The sequence below is a fragment of the Pipistrellus kuhlii genome, unplaced genomic scaffold (genome assembly GCF_014108245.1).
Source record: "Pipistrellus kuhlii isolate mPipKuh1 unplaced genomic scaffold, mPipKuh1.p scaffold_m20_p_4, whole genome shotgun sequence".
Lineage (NCBI taxonomy): Eukaryota > Metazoa > Chordata > Mammalia > Chiroptera > Vespertilionidae > Pipistrellus > Pipistrellus kuhlii.
The window spans coordinates 38,477,163-38,488,507 of NW_023425540.1; the positions used below are offsets into that span (position 1 = coordinate 38,477,163).

At 36.8% G+C, this 11,345-nt stretch overlaps 1 protein-coding gene across 4 annotated transcripts; it reads right to left on the reverse strand.

Moving 5' to 3' along the window:
• Positions 1 to 1,009: 1,009 nt before the first annotated feature.
• Positions 1,010 to 10,865, reverse strand: MTX3 (metaxin 3). 4 transcript variants are annotated; one of them, XM_036410074.2, is made up of 9 exons: positions 10,738 to 10,865; positions 10,220 to 10,289; positions 9,717 to 9,793; positions 8,433 to 8,525; positions 7,743 to 7,925; positions 7,520 to 7,596; positions 6,862 to 7,019; positions 5,395 to 5,483; positions 1,010 to 2,839 (listed from the first exon to the last, which is right to left on the reverse strand). In XM_036410074.2, the coding sequence occupies exons 1-9, from the start codon at positions 10,816 to 10,818 to the stop codon at positions 2,729 to 2,731; spliced, it is 939 nt and encodes a 312-aa protein (XP_036265967.1). In that variant the 5' UTR covers positions 10,819 to 10,865; the 3' UTR covers positions 1,010 to 2,728. The 4 variants fall into 4 exon arrangements, with proteins under 4 accessions (XP_036265967.1, XP_036265968.1, XP_045427622.1 ...); XM_045571666.1 differs by having other exon boundaries at positions 2,722 to 2,839; positions 5,364 to 5,483; XM_036410075.2 differs by lacking the exon at positions 5,395 to 5,483.
• Positions 10,866 to 11,345: the final 480 nt, after the last annotated feature.

Consider the following 11,345-nt stretch of genomic DNA (forward strand, 5'->3'; position numbering starts at 1 on the left):
CGTTTCTAGCTCTCTATCTCTCTCCCTTCCTCTCTGTAAAAAATCAATAAAATATATATTTTTTTTAAAAAAAGATGACAGTTGATATGGGATCTTTATCACGTGGGAATTACCTGACAATGTTCTAATACTATACCACAAACAAATATAAACACGAACATAGTCCCTTTTATATTCTCCTCCACCATCACTTCCAAAAGAAAGCAGGTCACAGCATTTTAAGACTGTGGACCATTTAGCTTAACAAACTCAAACTTTATACAAATCATATCCCGACAGGCTGATCACAAGCTCTCTGTCCAGTCTGGAAAGCTGATCCTAGGTGTGCAGCATCTCTGTGGTGGTTTGTGCTCAGTGATAGTTTCCTAATATCTCACTGGCTTAGACCAAAAGGGCTCAACTAAGTAAACCAACATATAAATTTTCACCTACCTAAACTACATTTTGCATCTTAGAAGTAGTCTGGAAGCATCGTAACCTATACAGTGTAAGGCTAAAGGCAGCACAGAGCAGGAATGACCAAAAGGAAATAAATCATACTTAGTTTTTTCTTTATTAAGAAAGCACAAATACTTGTTATTCTAAAATGATGTCTTTTGATTAAATTTTCAACATTATGAAACCTTACATATGCTCATCGGCTGCAGTCTGTATTGTAAGAACATGAGCTCCCACATTCTTATAAAAACTTTTATTCATTTTTCTTATTCATGGCCATTAGTGGTCTTATTGACATAAAGACATACATAGCCCAGTATTATCTCTTTACTTTGCCTATAGAGAAACTTGGAATTAAATTTACCATTCAATTTTATAATCTGTTAAAGTTGGTATAGCTCTTTCTCTCACAAATTTTTTTTTTTTTAATTTTAATTTTTATTGTCCTGCTTTACATGTGTTTGACAATTGTAAGCCACTTCAAGTGCTTTTTGGAAGTTTTAATATAAATCATAATGAAAATGACAAACCCTGACGGAAGCATAAACAGATGTCAGGTCAATGTGCTAACCAACTCCTCCAGCATACATCAGTCCTAGAGGACAGCACAAAGCCCTCTGGTCTTGATTTCCAATATAGAATATTCATATGGATTTCGGCTTGCTAGAAACTAAAGAAGATTAATGCATAATGTGTGTGCACTCATTCTCTCCCACCTGTTGCAAAACTTATATGAAATTCATTAGTTACTTTCCCTCAGTGCATCCAAAGAGATGAACAAGATATTGAAGACCACCTTGTTTCTCACTTTCAAGAAGAAATATTTACAAGGACTTAAAGACTACTACATAAATAGCTACTGAAATATAGAGCAAATTGAGAGGATGAAGATCAAACACAGCTAAGCTCACATGAGACAAGTCTTGACTGCAAAGCTGTTTTCTCAGCCTGTGGGTTTCTGCAGGATGTGATAAGGTTTGCTGAGCACCATAGTAATCTTTTAAGACACTAATCAAACACATGGTCCTGTATTTTAAAAATCCCATAAGTGGTTTTAGGACAACAGAAGCCCCTTAGCCACTAAAGTAAGATTCTATTATAAGTAAAATTACTTGCACAGCAAATCCTTTAACAGTTCAGCATCCAATAAATAGAAAATATGCTTTAAAATGTACTGCTATTCCCAATTATTCCACTGGACCCTTCAACTATAGTTAAATTACATAAAAAAATAAGTAGTTGACATGAAACTTTTAACTACATGATATGCTTATTATGAAAGAGCACTGGAGTGAGCCAAGCATGATGAACTTGGACACATGTAGGTACTTCTCTGTTACTGTACTGGGGGTCCTTTTCAGTAGTGCCTAAGAGAGGGGCACGTTTCAATAAAACTACAGCCTGGCATAATAACGATGTGCAACACATTCAGTTCTCCTGAAATCAATTCCAGAAAGAGATGACCAGAGTTAAAGATATACTAAAATACAAAAGTCTGAAGTTGCCACATTCACCCAATAAACTAAAAGAGCCCTTACTAACATAGATTGAACATGTTAGAAGTACTAATGTAGATATATATATATATAACCACTTTTAATATTTACATATGGTACTAACCCCCCCCCCCCAAACAATTAGTCTTCTGAGAGCATACTTAAAAAGCACATTCCTGATTGTTTTTTATAATTAAATACAGGCTCTTCTATGGAAGTAAGTAGAATATTAGGATAATATATTTTTTTAACATCTAAAATAGGCATCAAATTCCTAAATAGAAGAAAAAAGCCTCGGCCATAGGACCACATATTAGTTATTCATACTGGTTTAAGAAAACTAAAATTAATAAATTAGCTTGAATAAATTAAGAGTGCACATTCAGAACAGAATTGTAGCTTTTGGTCAGCAATATGTGAACCATGTTTTAGCATAACAGAAGCACCTCAGCCACTAAAATAAGATTCTCTTATAAGTAATTTTTCCTTGCAAAAGGCAAAAATCTGCCAAGATTAAGACCGGTTGTTGTTGTTGTTGTTGTTTAAATATATACAGTATATTATGTTTTCTTTTCCCCCCAAGTTCATTTAGTATTTATTTTGGTGATATTTAAAGTGCATTTCCAGCTAAAAGACAAGCTTCCTAATTTAAAAAAATAGATGTCACAGAAAGTTTCTCTTGCTTTAGAGTCTTCCTCATACCTATTAGCAGCGTTTTCTTTTTGTTTCCACACAATTAGTATAAGAGATTACTGCAATGATCGTATGACTTTGGACACAAAGCAGGCTGTCTGTCAGGGTGATAGCCGCTGTAAGGAATCGCTTTCTTCTTCTGCTGGAGTTAATTTAAGTGTTGGCAGTTTCCGAGGAGGAAGTTGAGGGCTTTGGCGAAGATTGTCATCCATCTGTGGAAAGCACAAAAGGTACATCTGACTAATGGCTGTGGCACCCCTTATGTGGACTGCGGCTCCCCATCCAAACTAATGTCTAGAAGAGTACAGAACCATATGTCTCTAAAACTGCCAGAAAACCTTTTTCTTGCAAATAATCTCTCAAGAATTCTAAATGTCATACCTCAAATACCAGCTGACTCAGTATATGTAAAAAAGCCATATATAATAGCTCATCTTTGGTGCTTTCATAATATTATAGTAAATCCACACAAAAAAATGTCCTAATGAACTCAACCATAGCATGACTTGGTTTAAGAGGACTTCTAATAGTAAAAGCAATACTTCTGTTATTAAGCTCCACAGTTTACACAGTTTGTACACATGCAATATCTCATTTGTTTTCCCAACATCATTGTGAAGGAAAAAACACAGAAACAAACACTCCCTATTTTCATTTGAACAAAATGAAGCTCAGAATGGGTAAGGAATTTGCCTTCAGTTGCAAAGCTAGTATCAGAGCTGACATTTGAACCTAAGTCTTCTAGAGAAACAAATTAATATGGAGCACATTGAAAACATGTCCATGAAAACATGTTCACACTTACCCTAAGGAATACATCAGCATCCCTGGAAACATTAGGAAAGGGATCATTTAGAACTGAGTCAGATCTTAGAAAAACTGCCTTTAACCAGAGCACCCTGCAAACAGGGCTTGAGACTCCAGTCCTGGTGCGGAGCTCACTATCAATTTCACTTCAAAAAGACAACTGCCATCAAAGATTCAAAGCCAACAGAATATAGCATCTTTTTACCCACGTGATATGCATGTATCTTTAGAGTTCTGAACAAAACTTCCTCTTATCTTCTCAAGATGCTCTTATAAAGCAGGGTACAAATGTTTCAGCAGAGGTATATGGGACTTGTAGGACAGGAAAGAGAATAAAAGATTAACTTTTAATTTGCCAATGAAAAGAGTATCTCCAGTGAACTATCTGAATCAATTGTGTTAAGATGTCTTCTTTTCCTTGCCAAAACTAAGTTCCTGAAACAGAACTCCTAAAAAAACAACAACAACAAAAAAAAAAACCTCTAGATTTTCTGTCCAAACAGTAAGCAATAGTAGCCATTAGGATTTATTGCTCTAATGACTTATAGCAAGTAGGGAAGTGAAGTGAACTGAACAGCAGGTATAAAGGGATGGAGCAATGCTGAAATAGGGTCAGAAAACTTTCATATATTGATGATGACCCAAGATGAAGTATACATGAATTTGCCCCCTATAGAAAAATGGAAACTATACTGGACAGTATTCATTTAGCAGATAAGTGTCTATAATCAGTAATCTTTCCATTATCCATACTTAACAGAATATATTTCCTCTCATGAGAGTTACTGGTTTGGACAAAGAATTAAAACAAATGAGGCTTTTACTTAGCTTACCCAAACTTTATTAATGAACTCTTACAATTTTACTGCTCTGTTTTACTCACTTCTCAAGTTCTAACACATAAAATACAATAAAAAGAAACAGAATTGTCATTCTAGAGAGTGGCAGTTATAAACCGAGTATTACTACTAATAGATACATAATCTCATCTGTGAGTTAGTGGCTGACTAACTACAAAGCCCATGCTAAATTCCAATTTCTAGGCTTCAAATAACCTTTCTAACTCTTGTCATCTGAATGACCTTGGGCAGGTAACATAAACTACTCTTGAAGCTTCATTATCTTCATCTGTAAAGTGGGAATGACAGAGGACTTGTACACATTAAATGTACAGATTAAATGAGATAATCATATAAAGCTAATACAACATAGTGTATCTTACTGCTAGCCAGTGTTATTAGGGTACACTGCCCCATTAGTTTATGAAAAAATTAGGTATTATCCATTTGTTTAAGGATAAAAGCAAGTTTATCAGACACTTGCAAGAGGAGGAGTGGAAGAAGTAGAAATGCATAACTCCCTTGTAATTTCCCAATTAGAATCGCTCTTGGAATTTTCATTGTTGGCTCTCTTGCCTACCCAGTTCCTCAATTTCTCTCTCACCAAATGATACCCCAAAATTGCAAAATATCCACACTGATTAAAAAAAAATTGTGGATCACATTTAGAACAGAGAAGGACAGGAAGGAGAAAATATAAAGCAGTCCATGTGGAAGAAAGAACATGACATCATAATACAATTAACAAGAAAGGATAAGCACAGATGCTTCCAATCTCAAGAAATATTAACTTAGAGACAAGCAGACAAGCAAGCAAGAAGTATTTCTATCTTTTTTTTAAACCAGGCTTTTGGTCTCCTAATTTGAAAAATACTAATTGTATGGTAAAAGTAAACCAAAATACTATCATCAGATCTTTCCCTAAAGTTATCAGGCCACTTCTGACTTCAAAATACTATATTATACTATACAACTTTAGTAAATATATATTTAAACAGCTTTCTGAAAAAAAATTAACTCTTTTTAAAGGTAAAGTTAATTCATAACCCAAATTACAATATTAACTACAGAAAGGGAAATACTAAATTACTACTCTAAAAAACGATAGAAGTAAACTTGACCTTTTCAATCAAGTTGGATTCCTTATTTACAAGCTGTGTGAGTTTCTGCAGATTTGCATCTACCGTTTCTTGTCCAGCAGGAGAGATGCCTAAGAAGCCAGGGACAGAAGTTAGAAAGACAGGAAAATTTGAAAGCCTTTAAAGCTGTTTAGATTAAAAGAATTTTGAATCTATCCACCCTCCTAAGTGGCCCACCCTCCAAAAAAAAAGACAGAGAAAAACCATTCTGCATTCAAAGGCAAACTTAAGTGGGAAAGCAATGCTCCAAAACCAAACCGTAAACAAAAGGACTAAATTTGTCCACAGAGTAGACAAAGCAACGAAGCTGGCCAAGTGGGTTGCAGCTAGCCAAAGTAATTAGTAAAAAAGCATAGCACTCCTCATTTCCTTCTCAGATTTAAGTAGTGCCTTTCTCCTAACCATTCCAAATATGTTTTTAGTTACAACTATTTGGATAGCTTCGTAAGGCAGTGAACTCCAAACAGGTATCTATCCACCTGACTCCCAAAGTATTTGGAGGCACTCAAAAAAGAATACAGATTCCTGGGATCTATCCCTAAGAAACTCGAATATGGTAAATCTGATAGATGACCCAAGCTTTTGATTTTTCCTGTGGGCAGATCTGCCAACCACTGCTTCAAAATAACAAAGGTGCCAGGCCAGCTGTGGCTCAGTGGTTGAGCATTGACCTATGAACCAGAAGGTCACGGTTTCATTCCTAGTCAGGCCATATCGGGCTCGATCCCCAATGTGGGGCGTGCAGGAGGCAGCTGATCAATGATTCTCTCATCATTCTTTCTTTTTCTCTTTCTCTCCCTCTCCCTTCCTCTCTGAAATCAACATATATATATATATATATTTTTTTTTAAAGGACAATATCTTCCAAGTCTCCCAATACAAATTTAGTGTCCCAATCACGTAAGCATAAGGCCTTACACTCCTAACAAATCATTTCCTAAATGACAGGTGCCCTCCTGTTTACTATACCTCCAGTCTGATGCAATCAGTTTTCAAGTAGAAGAATCATAGGGATGTACCTCACCAAAATCAATCTGCTACTGATTTCTGTTCACGCAGGAAACTGCTAGAAGCAACATTTAAAGTAATTGCCCATTTGCATTAGGAAAAATGCTATCTAAAAACACCTCAATAAATATCTGTAGTTTAAACTTTTTGAAGAAAATGACCCACTTCAAAGGGGCAATATTTAAAGAAGAACAAGAAGCAAGCAATGTATAAAATCCAAAAGAATAGGAAAAAAGGCAAATATTCATTCCTATTTAAATAAGAACATATGGGAATAAAAATAAAGTTGGAGAAATGCAACTTTTTGAAGAGCTATAAACCAGCATTTAAAAGACAGTACACAAATTTCTTTCATAAGTAATGAATCTTGCTTATGTGTTCTTAGGATAATTTATAGATCTTCTATTCAAACAAAGATTAGCTGAAGAGGAGCCACCTTACCTCCAAGACTAAGCCTAAAATAAGTGTTTAGGATGTCATCACAAAAGCGACACAGGTTGGAGAGCTGTTTCAAATGTTCTTGTAACTGAACTTTAGGGAAGCGTACTTTATAAAGAGGTGCGAGAAAACCAAACACATAGGCATCCAAGGTAGAAGGCCTAAAAATAAATTCAAGATTTTTTAAAATCACGTAAGAAAATATTAACTTGGGATTATAAAAAAAAAAATTATCAAATATATTAATAAATTCTGAAGTATACAATTCAGTGTTTTAAAAGGTTTACTATCCATTATAATGTATAATAATGATGCCAGTAGAATTTTACTCAGTTATTTTTTAATACTCTAACCATTTATTTTATTTAGAAGAAAATTCAGTTGCAAATTAAAATGCATTTTTACTCACGAGTATTATATAGTAGCTGGAGACAGGATGGAAACAGTCTTAGATGTTTTCAATACACATATGCAGTATATTAAGTCAATGTTAGATTACCACCAACAGAAGGTTTCCCCATAGTAAAAATCCATTAAGTGTTTTTAAAGTGAAAAACTCACTTTGGGGAGAGTGGGAAGACAAGAGGACTTGCTTTAAATAATTGCTCATTGAACATATGTACATAAAACATCACAATGATTTTTAAGAGAATGCACTCACGTATCTCCAAAGAAAAACTGAGATGTTCCCAATCTGTTTGACAGAAGATTTAGGCACTCCTTGGCATCTCTGTATATCTAATAAGGATGACATTATATCTCAGAAGTAGGACAAATACTGTAGAACTCCTTTTTAGGTAGGTATCTATGGATTAGTTCATCTCTGCTATCTCTCTTATCCCGCCTCAGGAGTGCCCTAGCTCTGACAGTCATCTCGGTCATACCTGTGCTTCCACTTCCTGGAGATGGTAGAGGGGAGGCTCTCCTCTGGTCAGGAGAATCCTAGTCAGTGCTCCCTTAGACATTCTTCCAGGAAGGATCAAACTCAAGGGAAAGGGAATTCGTGAAGCAAACCACGGCTTTGTCACAGTAAAGTAATTGTCACTCTCAACCCAGAATGTGTGAAGCTGCAAAAGAAGAGAAAAAACACTATAATTATGTTCTTTAATTAAAAGGTCCCTCTATTGATGTGCACACATTTCATAAATATATTTGTATAAAATGACTTCATACAAATTTTCCAGTTAGAACAACTCAGGGGTTAAGCAAAATTTTAAATGTGAGTTTTGTTGGTTACTATACCTCAGGCACCCAGAACCAGGCCTATTACATAGTAGATGCTCAATAGATATTTGCTGAATGAATGGATTATAGTTCACCCAATTATATATATGGAACAACAAACTCCACTTCCCATAAAGAATTTTTATTTCCAAAATGACATTTTTCACTTTATTGTTTTGCATACTAGCTGAATGTGTAACAGAATCCAGTTTCACAGGAACATGAAAGAATCAAGGTTAATACATAAGTGAAATTTCCTCTCGTAAGCCCTTTTCATTATTTTTCTTCTAAACAGACTAAGTGCATTTTTGGTAAATCATTAAGATATTGTAATATTCACCAATGCTCACCACTGCAGGAAGAAGCTTCTCTTCAAGGAGAGCAATGTAAGCCAGGGTATCTGCGCCTTGTCTTGCTGAGAGTTCGTAATCAGCATTATATTTCTATTAAAATATATAAAATAAACAAAACACCTCAGACGTGAAGAGCATCCCCAAATAGTGAAGCTAAATAAACTAGGATTCCTATTTATTCTTCCACAAAAATGGTAAACATATTAAAAGGGGGAAAAAGAAATACAAACTTAGTAACAATGCTATTTAATGCAAATGTACAGTATCATGCACACAGTAAAGTCAATAACTTATGATTTGTTATTCACTACTACTATTTCAGTAATTGTTAATGACCAGTTTAGTACCAACTTATTAAAAGAAGCAATTATTATTTTTGTTAACAGTAAGGATAAAGTTCTAACTGGTTACATTTTTCCCCAATGAAAAAAGGAAAACTTCCAATTTAGAAAAATTCTAAATTTTGTTGCCTTGAGATTTCTTTAAAAGAAAAAAAAAATGGCCCTGGTTCATGTAGCTAGTTGTCCCATACACCAAAAGGCAAGTTCAATTCCCAGGCAGGGCATATACCCAGGCTGCCAGGTTAGGGGTTCAATCCCTAATAGGGGTACATGTGGAAGGCAGACAATCAATACTTCTCTCTCATATTGTTGTTTCTTTTTTTTTCTCTCTCTTCCATATCCACCACTCTCCTCCCAACCCCCCCCAAAAAAAGAAAAAATCACTAGAAAAAATTTAGAGTATTGGCAAAATGAATAACTTTTGCATTTATGTCTTAACAAATTTATACATTTTTAACACATTATAAAAATCTTTATATGTTCAAATATCTTGAATACAGTATTGAATGAAACATTTAACTGTAACTATCAGTTAAGTGTTTTTTGAAAACTAAAATAGTTTCTAGTTGATGGGACTTCAAATGTCATACCTAGCACAAAATGTGTAGCAAGTATGTAACTAAATTACAATCATGTCAATAAGTGTAATAGCTAAGATGGCTAAATTGAATCTGCTTATTATCTAAACTTCAAAAAAATCCAACAAAAGTATATTGAAAATATAAGTGGACTATACCTCACTTTATAACTTTCAAATCTCAGTATAACTCATAACTTGAAAGTCTTTTTTTATTAAACTCCAGGTATCTCAGGTGTCTACTAACTTGGCGAAAAAAAAAAAATTTAAAAAGATAAATTTAAATCTGCACACCTTACGATGTATTTTTTTAAAGCAACATGCAGGGATCAACAATTTACTTCTTCAAAAAGAACCACCCACCTGTTTTCTTAAAAAGTTCAGTATTTTTGCTGGTTGACAAACAATCTTGTCTTCAGTGGTCAAAATTGGTACATCTCCTATAATAAAAAAAAAAAAACAACAGTCTACATACAAGGAAACATTTTGATCTCTTCTTAAGATATTCCAATACTCTAAAAACTGTACCAATTGAACATTTGAAGGGGGAAATTGAGTAAGTTCATCTTAGTTTTTTTCAATTTCACAAAGAGCAGTTGGATAGAACATTTTCATTTCTCATCATTTCCACTGATTTGGCTTGCACTTTTAAGTATTATTCAGAATGGTCAAATCATAAGCAAAACACAGCCAAGGTCATGATAAAAACAAAAACAAAAACAAACAAACAAAAAACACCACCTCAACAACAAACCACCTAAAATCCCAAGGTACTCCATGGCTGTATGCCTCAGCGCTTTAAAGGGGGTGAGGGGAGGGGGGAGGGTTAAAGAAGGTAAAAGGCGTGTTAAAAGTTTACACTGTACCTCTTGAACCTCTCCAGGTGTTATCTATGACACTGACTTTCAAGGGTGCGCCAGAAAACTTGGCGTAAGCCTGAAACAGAGTTTGCAATAAAACATTTTAGACTGAGTACGTAATGCAGATCCGCAGAGCTGCTTTACTGCACAGCAGGGTTCCGAACACAGAACCTCTGGACCAGGGGGCGCATCCCTACCCCGATCTCCCGCCCAGGGAGCTGGGAACCGTTCTTTCCCAAAGGATGCGGCGGGGCGAGGGGGGCGGGGGAGGATGCGGCGCGGCCCGCCTCGGGCTTTCACTCCGCCGCCCAGATAGCTTTGCAAGGATGGGAGTAATCACTCGGGAGCCGGGAGGAAAAGCGGGAGGTCTCCCCCACGCTCGGTGGGGTCATGGCCAGGTCTAACTCAGCTGCAGGGATCCCGGGCGGTGCAGGGCGCTGCTGCTCAGCCCGCAGGGAACGCCGCCGGCTTCGTGCCTCTGGCCCCGCCCCTTCCTGCCCGCCCGGCCCGAGCGGCGGCCTCACCATGACCACCAAGGACTCGCTGTGGACCGACGGGAGCCCCCAGCCCCCTCCCCAGCAGCTGAGCTCCAAGGGGGCCGCCATCTTGCCGGGGCCAACCTCTCCTGTCCCGGAAGTGCTTCTGCCGCCCAACTTCCGGCAGGTGAAAGTGAGGGGCGGGGCTAGGGAGGGAAAGGGTCGCTTGGGCTGTGGAGAGGTGCGGAAAGGACCCCTGGAGGGTTGTTAGCACGCTTAGAATCAGCTTGGTCTGTGGGTTAGGAGTCCCGGGCCTCCAATCAGACCCATCATTCATTCTGTGAATATTTACTGGCTGTATCCTAATGTATCCCAAACCCTTTGAACCTTACTACCCTGGGCCTAAACCAACCTGTTTGTAAAATAGGTAAAACCGCTTATTCATAAGAGTGTTGTGTTTAAAATTATGACAGAGGGGAAACAAATTTGGCATACAGTAGGCACTGGACAATTGCTCAACCCCTTCACCCGTATAGTATTTGGCCTCGGCCTCTTGCCACACTCAATCTCAATTATGTCATCCTCATGTTAATTTGCTCCACCCTCCTGGAAAGGAACCCTGTTCCTGAAATTTGTCAGGTGAATTCTGCCTTATT

Excerpts from the sequence above, each read along its gene's own strand:
- MTX3 (XM_036410074.2), bottom strand. The coding sequence starts at position 10,818 with ATGGCGGCCCCCTTGGAGCTCAGCTGCTGGGGAGGGGGCTGGGGGCTC. Across the intron at positions 7,926-8,432 it reads AGAAGCTTCTTCCTGCAGTG|CTTCACACATTCTGGGTTGA; the intron begins GTGAGCATTGGT and ends CTTCTTTTGCAG. Across the intron at positions 7,020-7,519 it reads CAGTTTTTCTTTGGAGATAC|GCCTTCTACCTTGGATGCCT; the intron begins GTGAGTGCATTC and ends ATTTATTTTTAG.